General features: G+C 39.7%; 1 protein-coding gene and 1 long non-coding RNA gene across 2 annotated transcripts in view; one reads left to right on the top strand and one right to left on the bottom strand.

The window, feature by feature from the left end:
• The window catches only part of loxhd1b (lipoxygenase homology PLAT domains 1b), a 78,328-nt gene that overhangs the window by 25,481 nt on the left and 31,529 nt on the right, over positions 1 to 21,318 (bottom strand). Inside the window, 6 exon segments of the mRNA XM_061899202.1 lie at positions 2,087 to 2,268; positions 9,515 to 9,679; positions 12,353 to 12,481; positions 12,556 to 12,660; positions 12,791 to 12,939; positions 16,026 to 16,159. Of these exon segments, the coding sequence (XP_061755186.1) occupies positions 2,087 to 2,268; positions 9,515 to 9,679; positions 12,353 to 12,481; positions 12,556 to 12,660; positions 12,791 to 12,939; positions 16,026 to 16,159 (864 nt within the window).
• Positions 6,284 to 8,006, top strand: LOC133566968 (uncharacterized). Its single transcript, XR_009809442.1, has 3 exons — positions 6,284 to 6,421; positions 6,496 to 6,558; positions 7,776 to 8,006. It is a non-coding gene; the product is annotated as an uncharacterized LOC133566968 (long non-coding RNA).

Raw genomic sequence — 21,318 nt, 5'->3', positions numbered from 1 at the left:
AATGCGAATGACTATAAAGAGAGGAACCACCACCCCGGTCTGCCAATCCAGAGGTACCGCCCCAGATGTCCACGCGATGCTGCAGAGTCTTGTCAACCAAGACAGCTCCACAGCATCCAGAGCTTTAGGAACTCTTGGCAGATCTCATTCACCCCCGGGGCCTTGCCACCGAGGAGCTTTTTAACTACCTCGGCAACCTTAGCCCCAGAAATGGGAGAGCCCACCACAGATTCTCCAGGAACTGCTTCCTCATAGGAAGACGTTTTGGTAGGATTGAGGAGGTCTCGAAGTATTCCCTCCACGGATCCACAACATCCGCAGAACACCATCCCCACCATACAGGGTGTTGACATTGTACTGTTTCCCCTTCTTGAGGCGGCTATTGGTGGTCCAGAATCACTTCGAAGCCGTCTGGAAGTCGTTTTCCATGGCGTCCCCGAACTCCTCTCATGTCAGAGTTTTTGCCTCCACAACCGCTGAAGCTGCACACCGCTTGGCCTGTCGATACCTGTCTGCTCTCTCCAGAGTCCTATGAGCCAAAAGGGCTCGATAGGACTCTTTCTTTAGCTTGACTGCATCCCTCACCGCTGGTGTCCACCAGCGGGTTTTAGGATGACCGCTACAACAGCCATCAACCACCTTGCGGCTACAACTCCAATCGGCCACCTCGACAATAGAAGTATGGAACATCGTCCACTTGGACTAAATGTCCAGTGCCTTCTTTGTGACATGTTCAAAGTTCTTCCGGAGGCGGGAATTGAAACTCTCTCTGACAGGAGACTCTGCTAGGCGTTCCCAGCAAACCCTCATAATGCGTTTGGGCACGCCAGGTTTGTCCGGCTTCCCCCACAACCATCGCAGCCAACTCACCATTAGGTGATAATCGGTACAAAGCTCCACCCCTTTCTTCACCCTAGTATCCAAGTCATGAGGCCGCAAATCCGATGACACAACTACAAAGTCGATCATGCAACTGCGGCCTAGGGTGTACTGGTGCCAAGTGCACATATGGACACCCTTATGTTTGAACATGGTGTTTGTTATGGACAAACTGTGACGAGCACAAAAGTCCAATAACAAAACACCACTTGGGTTCAGATCCGGGCGGCCATTCTTCCCAATCACACCTCTCCAGGTTTTACTGTAGTTGCCAATATGAGCGTTGAAGTCCCCCAGTAGAACGAGGGAATCACCCGGGGGAGCAATCTCCAGTACTCCCTCGAGTGCATCCAAGAAGGGTGGGTAATCTGAGATGCTGTTTGGGGCATAAGCGCAAACAACAGTGTGGAGGGAAACTACCCTCTCGTCTACTGGGTTGAACTCCAATGTGGAGGCTTTGAGCCGGGGGGCAAGAAGAATTTCCACCCCAGCCCATCACCTCTCACTGCTGGCATTGCCAGAGTGGAAGAGAGTCCAGCCCCTCTCGAGAGAACTGGTTCCAGACTCCTTGCTGTTCGTCGAAGTGAGTCCGACTATATCTAGCCGGAACTTCTCCACCTCGCACACTAGCTCAGACCCATAATACATTTACAAAAGAACCAAACTTCATGAATGTTTTTTGTGACCAACAATTATGTGCTCCAATCACTCTATCACAAAAGAATAAGAGTTGGAGAAATTATTGTAAACTCAAGACAGCCATGACATTATGTTCTTTTCAAGTGTATGTAAACTTTTGACCACAACTGTATGCTTCGCTTCCATCGCACTCATTATAGTTCTTTTGTCTGAATGAAGCCGGCATTCTGTTGTTCTCTCCCATCGATGCTTTTTAAACATTTTTGTCATTTTAATTTGTGAAGCAAATACGCACTATTCTCTTCATTCGAGTTGTTTCTATGTTTTGATTGATTGGGATCTGCCTCCAGATTGAGACTGGCGCATGTGCGATACGAGGATGCTTATTTTGAGCAATATCATTGTTTGAGAAGTCAGACTAAATAAGTGCATGGAAACGATTATTGAATGATTAAGGAAAAAGAGACCTGGATGGGGTGTGGAGGGTACCTGTATGATGTGTTTGCATACCCCTTAAAAAGGAGGTAGTTGCGCCCCTGCATTCATATGTTGCACAGTTTTACGCTACCTCCACTATGAACATGTCTTCAGCTCCCCTCTCAAAGAACAGTCGCCTCTCCCTCTTGTTGACACACAGGTGTTTCTGCAGCGTGCACACGCCTTTGCGGCCATACAAAACGATAAACACATCCGCATCTGTTCCTGCGCCGAAAACATCGCTGGTGCAGATCTTCAACTCGTAGGGCACAACTGAAAGGCCAAAGTGAAATGGAGAAACAATGTATAAACATATACATTGAAGCGTATTCACTCAGCTGCACAATCTGAAGCAGGGATGTCAAACTCATCTTAGATGGGTGGCCACATGGAGAAAAATCTACTCCCAAGTGGACCGGACTTGTGAAATCACGGCACGATAACTTGAAAATAAAGACAACTTCAGATTGTTTTCTTTGTTTAGAAATAGAACAAGCACATTCTGAAAATGTACAAAACATAATGTTGTTGTTGTTTTTTTTAAACTTACATGTTGCGGCTAATAGCATTCTGTCTTTATTTGTCGTTATTTATACTTTCTGAATTAATGATGTGGTAATGTTCATCAGTCAACTCATTGGTGTTAATTCTCAATCTATCAATACAAAAAAAATACAAAAATCTAATTACAGGATGTTATTTATGTAGTTTGATCATTTTCCTATTAACGTGGTTTATTTTTTTTCCCATTAGTAGCGTAATCTACATTATTACTAAATAATTGCTATTGTGACATCTAGTGGACACATTGAGAACAGCAGTTTCTTTCATTCAAAAATGTTGGCTCATTTTTATACTTATCAAACTCATCCTGTGGGTTGGATAAAACCTGTTTACAATCCAATCCAATACAATCCAATCCAATCCACTTTATTTATATCCATTGCTTTCGTCCTCTCCAAGGTTCTCATAGTCATCATTGTCACCGACGTCCCACTGGGTCATCATTGTCACTGACGTCCCACTGGGTGTGAGTTTTCCTTGCCCTTATGTGGGCCTACCGAGGATGTGGTAGTGGTTTGTGCAGCCCTTTGAGACACTAGTGATTTAGGGCTATATAAGTAAACATTGATTGATTGATTATATAACACATTTAAACAACAAGAACGTTTCCAAAGTGCTGCACAGCCATGTTAAAAACAATATTAAAAAAACAATATTATGCTCCACCAATGACTGAATAAAACCAAAAAATAAATAAATATAAAACCAATATAAAAAAATACAAAAATAAATATGATTAAAAACTATTTTAAAGGGTAAAATCAATTAATCGGGGCCTTACGTTTGACACGCCTGATCTAAAGAGTTCAAATTTAAAAGCGACAGTCTAGTCTGTCTTTTTAAAGATAATAATGCTCATGAGAGCTCTCAACTCTCAGTATGGTAGCATGTTATTCTGATCATTTTAAAAACATTATTTTCCCAATATACTGCGTTAAGGTAATGATGACTGATAGGTGGGTAGATGGATAGGAGCAGTACACCTTATCAATACTAAGGCTATGTCTACACTAAGCCGGATAACCCCTTAAATGAATAATTATTTTTTAGCTTAAGCCTCGTTTCAGCCACACTAAACCATTGTTTAAGGCACCCTCCTCTGACAATTTTTTACTCGGGTAAGTGCGCCGTGTATTTGTCTTAGCTTTGTATGGACTCATTGATTGTTGACAAACTAAGTTCGGAGAAGAAGTGTTGCCAGAAAGACCGCGTCCCACACAGGAAGCGACATCAGAAAGAACGTGCCACAGCCAGCTTCATAACAACCCATTTGGTAACTCGGCGGCAACCACTAGAAAGATGGAAGCGAGTCATCCAGACATGCCCGTGTTTCTCCTTCTTGAACATGTACAGGCGCTTTTGGAAATCACACATCAATACCTTCAGACAGGCCTGGGCAATTATTAAAACAAAAAAAAATTGTCTGGGGCCCGGATATTTGTTTTTAGGAACACTCACACCTCACAATAATTGTTTGCTCTTTATTTTGTAGCTCCCATGCTAGCTCTTTTAGTTGTTTACCTTAAGTGCTATGAGCACGTTTTTCTTTGTTCTGTCTGATTTATTTCTTAATAAATAATTTTTCCTAATTGCACGCTGTGTCCGAAGCCTGTCTGCATTCCTGGCAGAACGAAATCCGCACCACGCTGCGACCCGGTCGTTACAATAATTTCTGATTGAATGCTAAAAACTTTATGACGGACCGCCTTAAAAAATGTAATGGAATTTTATTTTTTTCTATGAACGATAAAACACTGAATATTGACAAAATATGAATGTCATACCCCCTTTCGATCGACATAGTTTACAATCAGGTGAAACGCAACAAAAATGCAACAAAGAGTGAAATATGAACGCGAAGGGTACAAAATAAACACACCTACAATCTGATTTATCTAATATATCACTAAGATTTAGAACTTTGTTGTGAAAATCTCCTTCCGTTGTCCGTGGAAACGCTTTCCGCCCACACTGCTTGGTGCCTCGTCTGAGCTTTTGTGACGTAGATTACCATAGTAACTAATTACATGACCACAGTAACTAATTAAATTACTATAGTAACTAATTAGATTACCATATTAACTGGTACATCATGCAAAAGAGCAGATTCAAACCATTGAAAGACTTAGTATAGTTGAAGACTTACGGTCATTAGAAAACATCACCACACATCATAATGGCAGCTACACTTTACATCTTAAACATCTAAAACAATTGTTTGGGAATGTCAGGCAGGCCAGATTGAAAAGCTTTACGGGCCGCATGTGGCCCTTGGGCCTTAATTTGTATAGGTCTGCCTTAAGAGAAGGAAACGGGCGATTGCAGCTATTTGGGATAAAACACACCTCAGACAGCAACATAGCAATGTTGAGCGACGGTTTTGGATAAGCCCTGGAAGAATGCCGGCCTGGTGGGATATGTCTGTCAACGAGTGTGTTGTGTCGGAGAAGCGGCAAGAGAACTTTCAAAGGTCCAGGTCAGCTGTGATTCTACTTAGTGAAAAACTTTGTTCATTTGTCGAGGGAGAGACAACGACAATGCGGGCTCCCGAAAAATAGCGAATGTATTTGGACTGGAAAAGCAGACTATTACTACTAATTGTCCGCAATGTATGTCGAGCGTCTAGTTTTGTACTCCATAACTATTGTGAAGCCGTGGAGTGGTTGCGGGCGTCAAGTATGACCGCCAATTTCAGCCTACAAGCACAGTGTCCTGTTGTTGGTTGTTGTAAAATGTTCTTTATCAAATTGTTTACTTTCACACATCCATTAAAGATATGATTTATGTATGATGGCTCAGGTGTGATTCACTACATTAGTCTAACAGCTGCTGATGGCGAGGCAAGCAGGCATTAGTCTACATTGAAACACAGTGAAAGAATACACTTTTAGGTCAGAGGTGACTATGACGCACACTTTTTTTTCGAGCATGCATACCATGTGGCGGACGGAGGGGCAAGGGGGTCTAAACAGTGGCATTGTTGTGTGTGGACACGGATAAGGTTAGGTAGGTTTTACCCCGGATAACCTTATTTGGCTATGGCTATGTCTACACTGAGCCGAATAACCCCTTAAATGAATAATTATTTAGCCTAAGCACCGTTTCAGCAACACAAAACCAGCGTTTAAGTTCCGCCTCCTCGGACAGTTTTTTAAACGGGTAAGTGCGCCGTGTATTTCTTGAATCGCCGGCTCTTAGCTTTGTATGGACTCATCAATCGTTTACAGGAAGTGACACCCGAAAGAACACGCGACGGCCACCTTCGTAATAAAGCGGTTTCGTAACTTGGAGATAACCACTGGGAATATGAAGGCGAGTCATCCAGACATGCCCGTGTTTCTCCTTTCGTCTGTACAGACGCTTGTGGAAATCACACATGAATACCTTAAGAGAAAGCGATTGCAGCTATTTGGGATACAACACTTCTCAGACGGCCAGAGAACTTTCGAAGGTCCAGGTCGGCTGTGATTCTTCTTACCGAAAACTTCATTCATTTGTCGAGAGTCAACGAGAATGCGGGTTCCGTGGATGTGATACAAAAAAAGGTAGCGTGTGCTTTGTATTTGTCACACCTGGGTGAAATCTGGTCTGGGTTTCATCTGGTTTCATGTTTTGTCATTTCCTGTTTTATTTTGAAATACGGACTCTCCCTCTTGTTTCAGATAACTTGCCCTTCCTCCTGTTCCTCTGGTCTGACGTCTTTCCTGATTGCCTGATTGTGTCCAACTGTCACCCACCCTCATGTGTATAAATTGCTCGTCTTCCTTCTGTCCTGTGCCAGACTGTTTTCGTACCTTTTGTGCAAACCTCCAGCGATCCATGTTCACAGCCATTGCCACGCTTTTTGTACCCTTTTTGTCAGGTAAGAGTAGGTGTTTAGCATTGCCTCCCTTGGAGCGCCTTTTTGTCATATTTTGCATATTGTTCTCTTTGCAGCCTTTTTCCCTCCGCAGCTGGAGCGTTGTGAGTTCATTGAGATTTAGTTAGTTTTTAGTTGAGGTAAGCTTGGCTTTTGATAGCCTGTTAAAGGCCTACTGAAATGAGATGTTCTTATTCAAACAGGGATAGCAGGTCCATTCTATGTGTCATACTTGATCATTTTGCGATATTGCCATATTTTTGCCGAAAGGATTTAGTAGAGAACATCGACGATAAAGTTTGCAACTTTTGGTCGCTAATAAAAAAGCCTTGCCTTTACCGGAAGTATGTGCGCATGACGTCACCGGTGTGAGGGCTCCTCACATCCTCACATTATTATAATCAACACCACCAGCAGTAAGAGCAATTCGGACAGAGAAAGCGACAATTTTCCCATTAAATTGAGCGAGGATGAAAGATTCGTGGATGAGAATATTGATAATGAAGGACTAGAAAAAAAATAAAATAATAAAATAAAAAGCGACGGCTCCGGTCGGCGGCAGTGTGAGCGTTTCAGATGTTATTAGACACATTTACCAGGATAATTCTGGAAAATCCCTTATCTGCTTATTGTTTTAATAGTGTTCTAGTGAGATTGTAAAGACATACCTCAAAGTCGGATGGCTGCGGTGAACCCGCCAGTGTCTCAGAGAGAAGCCGAGGAGCTAAGCTCACAGCTGCCTTTTAAACAGCTACTTCAGGAGGACTCATAATCCACTGATGTCTCCGGTAAGATATATATCACAATTTTCCCATCAAAAAACACACTGGTTGTCGTAGACAAACAGGTTCGCTTGACCGCTCTGTGTTAACGCTTCACAACAAACAAAGAAACACCGGCTGTGTCTTGGTGCTAAAGACAGCTGCAATCCACCGCTTTCCACCAACAGCATTGTTCTTTATAGTCTCCATTATTAATTGAACAAATTTCAAAAGATTCAGCAACACAGATTACTGTGTAATTCTGCGATGAAAAGAGACGACTTTTAGCCGTAAGTGATGCTGAGCTAGTATGTCCCCTCCAACCAATAACGTCACAAACACGCGTCATCATACGCGTCATTTCGCGACGTTTTCAACAAAAAACTCAGTGGGAAATTCAAAATTATAATTTAGTAAACTAAACCGGCCGTATTGGCATGTGTTGCAATGTTAATATTTCATCATTGATATATAAACTATCAGCCTGTGTGGTCTGTAGTAGTGGGTTTCAGTAGGCCTTTAAGATTCTCCCTTTTTGGACCCTTTCCCTTGTTTGAAATAAATCTTTGTTTTCAAACTCCTGCATCTGTGTCCAGAGTCCTGTTCAAGTTGTGACAGTATTACCTGGCCGTCGAGGGAAGACTACAGAGAACAGCGAATGCATTTGAACCGGCAAAGCAGACTATATCAGTTATTGTCCGCCATGTATGTCGCGGACTCAACTTGGAGGTCCAGAGTCTATAAAGTCACTAAAAACAAATGGACAATGAAGGTGAAGCCAAAAAAGTGAGGAGTGTCCTGACCAGATGTCGAGATCTCTAGTTTGATTGATGTAAAATGTTCTTTATCACATTGTTTGTGTCTAATAAGAATCGTATTCATTTATGATGTCTCATGTCTCAGGTGTGATTCACTACAATAGGGCCCCACAGCACACTGGATTCCAAGTAATTGAAATACCACAACACTCTATGTTGTTCAGATAAGTAACATTTAAGAACTTGCACACAAAGCTACACTGGAGGTGACTATGACGTGCGCATTTTCCGCGCATGCGTACTAGGTCGCGTTGCGCCGGCGGACGGAGTGGGGCAGGAGGTCTTAAACGGTGGCATTGTTGTGTGTGGACAGTAGAGATGCACGGATAGGCAATAATATCATCCGCAACCGCATCACTAAAGTCGTCATCCACCCGCCATGCACCCGAACCAAAATTTAATCAGAACCGCAACCGCCCGCCCGTTGTTATATATCCGGAGTTGGCAACCTTTACCACTAAAAGAGCTAGTATGACCCATGTCGCAAAGTAAAGAAGGTAATGGGAGCCGCCAACGTTCTCGCGAATATCCGATGGTGCACATTCAGATAACGGGAATAAGGGTGTGCTGTGAAGCCATTGCCTTTGACATCTTCAACAACATGTACGAACCGTTTGCCAATCCAGCAACATGTTGTATGCAGCTTCCGCAGATACACGTACAAGATTGAAGGGCATACTGGGTGATACAGAGTACACTAATGGTTGTGATATAAACAATTTTAACACTCTTACTAATATGCGCCACGCTGTGAAGCCACACCAAACAAGAATGACAAACACATTTTGGGAGAGCATCCTCACAGTAACACAACATAAACGCAACACAACAAATACCCAGAATCCTTTGCACCCATGACAATTATTGAATATACTTTACACCCCCGGGGCCCCAACCCCGTCCACCTTACCGCCGCACGGGGTGGCGGGGTTTGCTGTTAGTGGGGTGTATAATATAGTCAAGTAAATTGAACATGTTGTAGAAGGCGTCAAAGGCAAAGACTTCGTAGCACGCCCTAATACTTATTAATTGGGTGACTGGCGGCAGACATACTTGAGAATGTTTACGTCAACTAGTGTCTTCTTCACTTTGTGACACGGGTCAAAAATAGCTCTTAGAACGGTAAAAGTTACCGATCTCTGAACCATGTATATCATATATTTCCAAATGGTTCAACCGCAACCCGCCCGAATCTATTTAAAATCTATTTTTTCGTCATGTCACCCGACCGACCCGCGGTTTATCCGCGGACTCCGCGGATGAGACCGCAAACCGCGCATCTATAGTGGACAGGCATAAGGTTAGGTGGGATTTATCCTGGATAACCTTATCCGTCTTAGTGTAAACAAGTCCTTAGAACTGCAAATTGCACCACTGTAGTGGTGAGAGTAAAAATTCAAGTCTCCATTTAACACTGGTATCGAGCAGCGTCAAGGACCATTCCCCTAAACTAAGTACCGGCAACACTGCTAATGTCACTTCATGATCTCATTAACACTTTCCTGATGAGGACTCACATGGCGTGTACAGCTCAGTCTGTAACTCAGCGGGATAAAGATCCCTCACAATGGCGCCGTCATCCTCGCCTCTGTCCAACCAGCGCCCACAAGGGAAGCGTAGCCTCAGACCCTGTGAGGGGGCGTCGATTTCAACCCAGTCCAAGAACCAACCAGGTGAGCCCCCTGTTAGAAAAAAATACACACTTTTTGTTATCCTGCTTACTTTTCAAGACAAACAACAGATAGGGGATCTATGGGTCTTTTAAGGCAGCCGGATCTTGCAGACTGGCTCATTAATTTTCTTTTTCGATAGTTAATGTATGAACAATCTCTGGTAGCAGTTATAAGTAATGATTTGGATCAAAATAATTCAAATGTATATATTGTTAAAAAAAAAAAAATCTGTAGATTTTAGGGTAAAAAACTGGCAGCTCAGTCGCCAGAGTTTTATTGTAAAATGTACAATGTTTTCAAACCAAAGTAGTGTTAAATTGAAAAACAGTACACGTTTTTTTAATAGAAAAATCCTTGTGCCAGGTTTTTATCACTGTAAAATTAATTTCCTTTTTTTTAAATTTTTTTTACAGTGTGCCATATTAATTTTATTTCGCTTGTGTTTTCATTGTAAGCATTCCATATCACTGTGCTTTGACAGTATTTTCAAGATAATCTTACTCATCTTACCATATAAAAAATATCACTTTCTTCATTAAGTATTATTTATTTATTTATTTTTATTGTTATTACGTTGGGTTGATTGGCAACACTAAAATTGGCCATAGTGTGTGAATGTGAGTGTGAATGTTGTCTATCTGTGTTGACCGTGTGATGAAGTGATGACTTGTCCAGGGTGTACACCGCCTTCCGCCCGATTGTAGCTGAGATGGGCTCCAGCGCCCCCCACCAGCCCGGAGGGAATAAGCAGTACAAAATGGATGGATGGACGGATGGATACTTATGGAGTATATTGTGAATAAATTGAGAACAGGAAGTGAACAAAAGTTTTAGCAACGGCTATGTAAAGGAAAAGGGGTAGGAATAAATAAGCTCTGCTTCTTCCTACTCCTTTTCGAACATGTTGAGTAGAGAAACTGGAAATTGTGATGTATCATGTTGTATGCATACATGTACGAAATAAACTCAAACTAAACTCAACTCAGAAAAATCATTATTTAAAATTTTTCCTGAGCTAAAGAAACCTTTGTAAGCACAATAAAAAAGCCCACACGCTACAGCAGTGGTTCTCAACCTTTTTTCAGTGAATTTTTTTTTTATTCAAGTACCCCCTAATCAGAGCAAAGCATTTTTGGAGGAAAAAAAAGAGATAAAGAAGTAAAATACAGCAATATGTCATCAGTTTCTGATTTATTAAATTGTATAACAGTGCAAAATATTGCTCATTTTTAGTGGTCTTCCTTGAACTATTTGGAAAAAAAGATATAAAAGTAACTAAAAACTTGTTGAAAAATAAACAACTGATTCAATTATTAATAAAGATTTCTACACATAGAAGTAATCGGACTGGACACTGGCCGAGAGTGGAGTCGGCTGTCTTGGTTGCCTTGTTGGGTCTGCTTCTGTCTCTGGCCATGCTCCCTCCACCCCAGCAGACGATGGCGTGGAACACCACAGAGGCCACCACAGTGGATATGTTTATTTTACTTTTTATTCATAGCTGTATGTAGAAGTGTCTGGTTGTATCTGCTGCTTTAATGTCTTTAATGTCCTCTGTGTTCTTTGATGTTTGATTTTTCCCCTCTTACACACATGGAAGAGAGATGTGTACTATGGCTATGAGCTGTTTTTTTTTTTTGTTTTTTTTTGTTTTTTCCCCTTGGCCTGCACCCCCACTCCAGGGCCTAGGCTAAGACCGATTTTTTAATTTTATTTTAATCTTCTATTTTTTTTCTTCCCCACCCCCCACCCCCCTTGTTTACCTGTATGTAATCTTTTTTGTAAGGGGCGCTGGAAGCCGGCAGACCCGTCAGCGATCCTGTTCTGTCTCCCTGTAATGTTTGTCTGATTTTGAATGGGATTGTGCTGAAAATTGTAATTTTCCTGAAGTAACTCTCCTGACGGAATAAATAAAGTACTATCTATCTATCTATCTAATCATCAACTTAAAGTGCCCTCTTTGGGGATTGTAATAGAGATCCATCTGGATTCATGAACTTAATTCTAAACATTTTTTCACAAAAAAAGAATATTTTAAACATAAACAATATTTATGGAACATATCCACAAAAAATCTAGCTGTCAACACTGAAAATTGCATTGTTGCATTTCTTTTCACAGTTTATGAACTTACATTCATATTTTGTTCAATAAAAAGGATTTTTGAATTGTTGCTATCTTTAGAATATTAAAAAAAAAAAAATCATGTACCCCTTGGCATACCTTCAAGTACCCCCAGGTGTACGCGTACCCCCATTTGAGAACCACTGCGCTACAGCATGAGAACAACTTTACTGAAACATTTTCAACACTGCAACATTTTAACTACACAAATAAAAGAAACAGAAAAAAAAAAACTTCAATATGTATGAAAAAAATAAAAATAAAAATTTTCGACAGTGAACACATTAAATGTGAATGTAAACTTGTATTTCCCTGTCTGTAAATTGTAAATGCAATTAAGTCTTGATATGTTTCCTTTGATTATGTCTTAAGTTGTGTGTTTTTTTTCTTCTTCTTTTTTGTCATTGTCGTTCGAGTCCGAATATTAGGGCAGACTGAGCAATTTTCATATAAAAAAACAAATGGCTCACAACTGCGAATCGGGTGTTGCCGTTCAAAAGACTCGACTTGTTCACAAAAGTCACATCTTCAATGCACACTTTTTTTTAATCTCCCCACCTGAGTTGTCGTGACCAACTCTAAGCTTTTCCAGCTCGCCCAAATCCACAGCCTCCACAGTGAACTCATTGATCATCCCTTGTTCGAACTTGTTCTTATAGCTCTTACAGGCCTTCAGGTTGATGGTTCCTGTGTGGTCAACATCAAACTGAAATGAATAGGAACTTCATACAAAATTGAAGGAAGCTCAGGCTTTTTCTTACCTGTGTCATCATTTTCTCCAAATAATACGGCATAGACATTAGCGTCAGTTCCCGCATACTTTTTGTCTCCGGTCTTTACTTTAATGGTATACGTAGTGGACATGGCTGAAACACAAATGTAAGCTTTTTTAGTGCTACTATACAACCTGCTTGCTACTTGAATAAATAATTGAACATGGCTCCCTTTGATCTTTTCCCGCAACAACAACATGAAGCAGCATTTCAAATGTGTTACATTTCTGTTCCAGCCCCAAAGTGGCACCGCCGCCTCCATCCTCATCCTCATCTTTCTTCATGAAGGCCTCATCCACAGGAACCAGCTCTCTTGCTATCTGGCCGTCATCCTCATCCACTGCCAGCCAGCGGTTACAAGGGAAGTAGTATCTAAAAGATCCCAAAATACACTTTCAATCACTAAGGGCCCTATTTCCCCTTTCATAGTTTTGATAGCTTTCTGGAAGCCTTTTTTATAATTTTATCACACGCACTTTATCATTGTATCATATACTTTCTTGTATTCTTGAATCATAGTCAGAATAATTCTATCTAAATTATCACAATAGTTTGTGTTGAAATAAGTTCCTGGCAAGAAGACAAAAGCTGTCTTTGAACCTTCCAAGAAGAAGGCTTGCAAAACTCCACTGTGTAAGGGGGGGAAGCAACATGAAGGTGTTTCTGTTTCATTCATGTATTGTAATCAACAGAAAGATATTGTTTTTACCCAAGAACTACAAAGTGGAGAGAAAGCAGTATCAGCCCAAGTTCCAGACAACCTCTTTTTGAACTCTTTTACAAACCTTTTTTTGAACTCTTTTATGACCTCTTTTTTTTTTTAACTCTTTTACGACCCCGTCCCTTTGGAAGCAGCTGTTGCCATGTGGTCACGGAAGGTCCAAATAAAGGGAGGAGGCGTGCAATCTTTTCGTAGAGAGTAATGACACTGTAGAAGTGTACACATGTATATGTTTCTCCTCATTGAACCACATTGAATTATGTCTCTGTTTGATTCTTTACTTCTTGTCCTGTTTAATAGATGTCGTCAGTGTTTGAACCTGACAATCATATACCAAGTTTTAGCGACATTGTTATTATAAGCGCTAATGCCAAGGAACTACTTTTGATTTTGATGGGTCCTGGTTAGCGCCTAGCATGACAGCTCCCTCCATCAGCGTGTGAATGTGGAAATAGTGTTAAAGCGCTTTGAGTACCTTAAAGTTAGAAAAGCGCTTTACAAGTACAACCCATTTATCATTTACTTTTAGCCGCGCTGTGATCACAGAGAGGTAACTGGCTAATGCAGCTACTGACATACTGAGCCGGTTAGCTTTTGCATCGCCTGTGAGTTGCTAAATGTTAATTCTAGATTAAAGATCATGCCTCTGCATCTTGTCTTTGCAGTCTATTGAAATGAATATAAGTTGAAAAGGATTTGCAAATCATTGTATTCTGTTTTTATTTTTGATTACCCAACACGCCAATTTCACTGGTTTTGGGTTTTGTAGATAGCGTGAAAGACACAAAGGGACGCTCGTCCATTTTTTTTCCTGAGTGAAGATTATGATTATTCTTCATCTAATATCCCATCAGTCAGTATCCCACTGAGAGCACACCTTGTACAGTAAGTGATTGCTTTATTATGTTTGTAGTTAGAATTTATTGTTTAGCACTGACAGCTGCTTATCACTCAGCTTTTAAACTTTGTAGCTGGTCCTTCAACAAATTTAAGGCTGTGGATCATCATTCGTCCCAGATTAGTCTTTGTTGACTCTCATGAAGACTGCCATGATTAGTAGTAGTAGTTGTTGGGGTTGAAGGAAAAGAGGATTGAATAGACCAGGGGTCATCAACGCGGTGCCCGCGGGCACCAGGTAGCCCGTAAGGACCAGATGAGTCGCCTGCTGGCCTGTTCTAAAAATAGCTCAAATAGCAGCCCTTACCTGTGAGCTGCCTCTATTTTTTTAAAAGTATTTATTTACTAGCAAGCTGGTCTCGCTTTGCTCGACATTTTTAATTCTAAGAGAGACAAAACTCAAATAGAATTTGAAAATCCAAGAAAATATTTTAAAGACTTGGTCTTCACTTGTTTAAATAAATTCATTTATTTTTTTTACTTTGCTTCTTATAACCTACAGAAAGACAATTTTAGAAAAATACAACCTTAAAAAGGATTTTAGGATTTTTAAACACATATACCTTTTTACCTTTTAAATTCCTTCCTCTTCTTTCCTGACAATTTAAATCAATGTTCAAGTTATTTTTTTTATTTAAAAAAATGGTAAATACATTTTAATTTAATTCTTCATTTTAGCTTCTGTTTTTTCGATAAAGAATATTTGTGAAATATTTCTTCAAACTTATTATGATTAAAATTCAAAAAAAATTATTCTGGCAAATCTAGAAAATCTTTAGAATCAAATTTAAATCTTATTTCAAAGTCTTTTGAATTTCTTAAAAACAATTTGGTCTGGAAAATCTAGAAGAAATAATGATTTGTCTTTGTTAGAAATATAGCTTGGTCCAATTTGTTATATATTCTAACAAAGTGCAGATTGGATTTCAACCTATTTAAAACATGTCATCAAAATTCTAAAATTAATCTTAGTCAGGAAAAATTACTAATAATGTTCCATGAATTATTCTTTTTAATTTTTTCAAAAAGATTCAATTAGCTAGTTTTAATTTTCTTTTTTTGGGTGAATATTTAATTTTAAACAGTCAAAATTGAAGATACACTATGTTTCAAAATATAATTTTAATTTTTTCCTGTTTTCTCCTCTTTAAAACCGTTCAATTAAGTGTTTTTTTCAATCAATTATTCTCTACAAAAAACCTTCTGTAAAAGGAAAAAAAAAATTTACTACTGAACGACAGACAGAAATACCCATTTAAAAAAAAAAAAAATATATATATATATATATATATCTATATAGAGAGAGAGAGAGAGAGAGATTTGAGCAAATTGGCTATTTCTGGCAATTTATTTAAGTGTGTATCAAACTGGTAGCCCTTCGCATTAATCAGTACCTAAGAAGTAGCTCTTGGTTTCAAAAAGGTTGGTGACCCCTGGAATAGACTATAGTATTTTTCCTCATCGTGATGAGTCTGTGAAATTAATGTGCCGCCATCTTTTCAAAATGAACAAAATACTTAAATATTACATGTTATCATGAATGTGCCTGCTACTCCTTTATTTATATACTTACTGCGTGTATATAAATCATTGTTGGAGGCTTTTGGATGTTTTTAGAGCGCGATGCGGTGCAATAGAGCGACTCCTATTGGCCCTATTGTTAGTTGACTCTTGCTCGTGTTTATTTGGAAAAAAATATAAAAACATACGTGTGCCTGTTTCACATAAATAAATGATAGGCAAAATTCCCCAAAAAGTGCAGTTCCCCCTTAATTACATGTGACAAAAAGGCCCATGAATGAAAAAAAAAAAGTATTAAATAGGTGTGAGTTTCACCTACGTTGTGTCATCCTTTGTGTCCACTATTTCCACACGATCAAGGTACCAAGCTGAATATGACCGTGTGTTGTCATGACGGATCCGAAGCTTTTTCAGAGAACCCAAATCAATAGCTGTCAGGATGAAAACATCCTCCTGCAAAACAAAACAAAAAAAGCAATAAACGGTCTGTTGCATGTCAAACACAAATATAAAGTTAAAGAGAGAGTAAGTGTTAGAACAACGTATAACACATTAGACCTTTAAAGATTGTAGATCAGGGGTCACCAACGTGGTGCCCGTGGGCACCAGGTAGCCCGTAAGGACCAGATGAGTCGCCTGCTGGCCTGTTCCAAAAATAGCTCAAATAGCAGCACTTACCATTGAGCTGCCTCTATTTAATAAATTGTATTTATGTACTAGCAAGCTGGTCTCGCTTTGCTCGACATTTTTAATTCTAAGAGAAACGAAACTCAAATATAATTTGAAAATCCAAGAAAATATTTTAAAGACTTGGTCTTCACTTGTTTGAATAAATTCATTTATTTTTTTACTTTGCTTCTTATAACTTTCAGAAAGACAATTTTAGAGAAAATATACAACCTTAAAAATTATTTTAGGATTTTTAAACACATATACATTTTTATATTTTAAATTGCTTCCTCTTCTTTCCTGACAATTTAAATCAATGTTCAAATACATTTTTTTATTGTAAAGAATAATAAATACATTTTAATTTAATTCTTCATTTTAGCGTCTGTTTTTTCGACGAAGAATATTTGTAAAATATATCATATAAACTTATTATTATTAAAATTAAAAAAAAATATTTGTCTTTGTTAGAAATATAGCTTGGTCCAATTTGTTATACAGGTGCTGTTCATATTATTAGAATATCATGAAAAAGTTGATTTATTTCAGTAATTATATTCAGAACATGAAACTTACATATTATATCAATTCATTACACACATAGTGATATATTTGAAATGTTTATTTCTTTAAATTTTGATGATTAGTACTGACAATTACTGAAAATCCCAAATTCAGCATCTCAGAAAATTAGAATATTAGTTACGAGTACCAAAAAATATTTTTTAGAAATGTGGGCCAACTGAAAAGTATGAACATGGAAAGTTTCAGCATGTACGGCAATCAATACTTAGTTGCAGCTCCTTTTGCCTGAATTGCTGCAGCAATACGGCGTGGCATGGAGTCGACCAGTCTGTTGCACTCCTCAGGTGTTATGAGAGCCCAGGTTGCTTTAATAGTGGCCTTCAGCTCTTCAGCATTGTTGGGTCTGGCATCTCGCATCTTCCGCTTCACAATACCCCATAGGTTTTCTATGGGATTAAGGTCAGGTGAGTTTGCAGGCCATTTAAGAACAGGGATACCATGGTCCTTAAACCAGGTAGGTACTGGTAGATTTGGCACTGTGTGCAGGTGCCAAGTCATGTTGGAAAATGAAATCTTCACCTCCATAAAATTGGTCCGCGGCAGGCAGCATAAAGTGTTCTAAAACTTCCTGGTAGACTGCTGCATTGACCCTAGACCTCAGGAAACACAGTGGACCAACACTAGCAAATGACATGGCACCCCAGACCATTACCGATTGTGGAAATTTGACACTGGACTTCAGGCAACGTGGATTCTGTGCCTCTCCTGTCTTCTTCCAGACTCTGGAACCTTGATTTCCAATGTAGATACAAAATTTATTTTCATCTGAAAACATAACTTTGGACCACTCAGCAGCAGTCCAGTCCTTTTGGTCTTGAGCCCAGGCGAGACGCTTTTGACGTTGTCTCTTATTCAAGAGTGGCTTTACACAAGGAATGCGACAGCTGAAGCCCATATCTTGCATACGTCGGTGCGTGGTGGTTCTGGAAGCACTGACTCCAGTTGCAGTCCACTCTTTGTGGATCTCCCCCACATTTTTGAATCGGTTTTGTTTGACAATCCTCTCCAGGGCGCGGTTATCCCTCTTGCTTGTACAATTCTTTCAACCACATCTTTGTCTTTCCTTCGCCTCTCTATTAATGTGCTTGGACACAGAGCTCTGGGAACATCCAACCTCTTTGGCAATGACCTTTTGTGTCTTGCCCTCCTTCTTTAAAGTATCAATGGCCATCTTTTGGACAGTTGTCAAGTCAGCAGTCTTCCCCATGATTGTGTGTCACACAAAATCAAAACGAGAGACCATTTAAAGCAGGGGTCGGGAACCTTTTTGACTGAAAGAGCCAAGAAGCCAAATATTTTAGAATGTATTTACTTAAGAGCCATATAATATTTTTTAACACTGAACACAACTGCATTTTTAAGTAAGACCAACATTTTTAGAGTATAATAGGTCTCTTATTATTTGTAATAACAATGTTATTCTGAAGCTAAATGAGTAAATGTGGAGGGGGCGTGGCCTGCGGGGCTGCAGCGAAGTGGGGTGTTGCTAGGATCGGCCTGAAATCAGCGACAGGTGTGTAGACGGCCCACCTGGGCCTTGTTATCTAATCATCTGTCGCTCTGTTATAAGCAGCAGCCAGGAGGAGAGACGGGGTTGGGGCTGGGGCTGGAGCCAGAGCGCGAGCGAGAACGAAAGAGAATAAGACAATTGCTGGAACGCAACTGAGGGACTGATTGAAGAATAAAACAATATTTTAACCCTAAAACAGGCTCTCATGTCGGTGCTTGGTGGTCTGAAGAACCCCCAGGAGGGCAAGCCCCACACTAACCAATGATAGATAAATAACTTCTTACCTTTAACGCAACTTCTTGAACAGGTGCGGTAGAAACGGATGGATGGATTAAAAATGCATGAGAATGTTTTATATTTTGAACGTTATTTTTAACACTGTGATTACAAGTGGAATTATTCATTACTTATCGTGTTAAGCAATGTCAGCTCAGATTTATCCGAGAGCCAGATGCAGTCATCAAAAGAGCCACATCTGGCTCGCGAGCCATAGGTTCCTTAACCCTGATTTAAAGGCTTTTCCAGGTGTTTTGAGTTAGTTAGCTAATTAGAGTGTGGCACCAGGTGTCTTCAATATCTGACCTTTTCACCGTATTCTAATTTTCTGAGATGTTGAATTTAGGGTTTTCATTGGTTGTCAGCTGACTTTCTAAATGGAATTAATGAAATAAATCAACTTTTTCATGATATTCTAATAATATGACCAGCACCTGTATGTTGTAGGAGGCGACAAAGCCAATGGCTTCATAGCACGCCCTAATACTCATTATCTGGGTGACTGCCGGCAGTCTTTCAGGAGAATAATTACGTCTCTTATCGACTGCTTCGCATTATGACACGGGTCTTGAATGGCACTTTGAATGGCCAGGGATACCGATCACAGAACCATGCATATCAAATATTTCTGGATAGTTCACCGCCACCCGCCCGAATATAATTAAAATCTATTTTTTCGTCATGTCAACCGCCCGACCCGCGGTTGAGACCGCAAACAGCGCATCTCTATCGGCCGGGGTTTGAACTCACAACCTACCGGTTTCAGGGCGGACACTAACCACTAGGCCACATTTGTCCAATCGGTGTCATCTGTGCGCCCCTATATGCTTTCGTCACGGGTGCAGAAAATGACACAGAACTTAAATCACTTTCTAATTAAAAAAAAAAAGAACTTAACTTAATATAGGCAGTACCAGAGAAATATAAATAGCACAACATTGGCTACAAAAACCATAATGACCAACACCAAAGTGCAGTAGCGCAGTAGGCCCAAGTATTCATTAAACAACAAATAATAAATATTCATTAAACAACAAATAATTAATTTACCTTAATATAATCAGGACTACCGAAATATGAACAACACAAAAATGGCTACCACAACCCATGTTAAACAATATATACCAACGCGTCAAATCATAAGGGTCATGCATTTGGGCGTGACCTTGGATGCAGTTTTGAATGCCTATGTTTTGAAGTCTTTCTTTAACAATGGGCAATTTGTGACCTCACAGTTTGACTGATGTACTTGTGAGGGCATTTTAGCAGAGATCTTCCTCCGCTCGGCTGTCCACATACAGTGCTTACACTTTAGCAGTGGCTCCAAGAAAATGTTTGTTAGACTGTGAGGAGGCTTTTGTTTCGTTTTCTTAAAAATGCAACTACCAGGTAGAAGTGGAAATAGTTGCTTTATTTCCTAGTCAGCAAAACATACATACTTTTGTGTTTATTTCTCAACGACATTTTACAGGTAAAACTTTGATCAACATAGCCCAATATGAGGATAGTTTCAGTAGCTGCCATTCTGACATTACTTGGTCGTAGAGCTGGGCGATATGGCCTTTTATTTATACTTAGATATTTTTAACCCGTGTCACGATACTTAATGTATATCTCGATATTTTGCCTTAGCCTTGTATTAACACTAAATACATATAATCACAGAAGTATGATGATTCTATGTGTCTACATTAAAATATTCTTGTTCATACTGCATTAATATATGCTCATTTTAAACTTTCATGCAGAGAAGGAAATCACAACTAAGTCAATTGACCCAAACTGTATTTATTAAAGGGGAACATTATCACAATTTCAGAAGGGTTAAAACCAATAAAAATCAGTTCCCAGTGGCTTATTTTATTTTTAGAAGTTTTAAATTTTTTTTTACCCATCATGGAATAACCCGAAAAAGGGCTTTAAAGTGCCTGATTTTCTCTATCTGTGAAGCCACCGTCCATTTTGATGCCAATACAAACAAAGATGGCAGATAGCACAGCAAGATATAGCGACATTAGCTCGGATTCAGACTCGGATTTCAGCAGCTTAAGCGATTTAACAGATTATGCATGTATTGAAACGGATGGTTGGAGTATGGAGGCAGATAGCGAAAACGAAATTGAAGAAGAAACTGAAGCTATTGAGCGAATAGCTATTGACGCTATTCGGCGATCGCCTTCTAACCAACGATTGAGTGTCGCAGGATATCCATACATCTCTGTGCCATGTCTGCCTTAGCATCGTCGGTAAAATGTGCAGGAGCAACTTAAATCTGTCGATTGGTAAGTGTTTGTTTGGCATTAAATGTGGGTGGAGGGAAACGCTGGATGCAAATATAGATACAAATGTACATACACTTAGCCTAAATAGCATGTTAGCATCGATTAGCTGGCAGTTATGCCGCAACCAAATATGTCTGATTAGCACATAAGTCAATAACATCAACAAAACTCACCTTTGTGATTTCGTTGACTTTAGCGTTGGAAATGCATCTGCAGGATATCCATACATCTCTGTGCCATGTCTGCCTTAGCATCGCCGGTTAAATGTGCAGACCAAACGATCAGGACTT

Source organism: Nerophis ophidion, linkage group LG01 (genome assembly GCF_033978795.1).
Source record: "Nerophis ophidion isolate RoL-2023_Sa linkage group LG01, RoL_Noph_v1.0, whole genome shotgun sequence".
NCBI lineage: Eukaryota > Metazoa > Chordata > Actinopteri > Syngnathiformes > Syngnathidae > Nerophis > Nerophis ophidion.
This window is presented reverse-complemented; position numbering and strand designations above follow the sequence as displayed.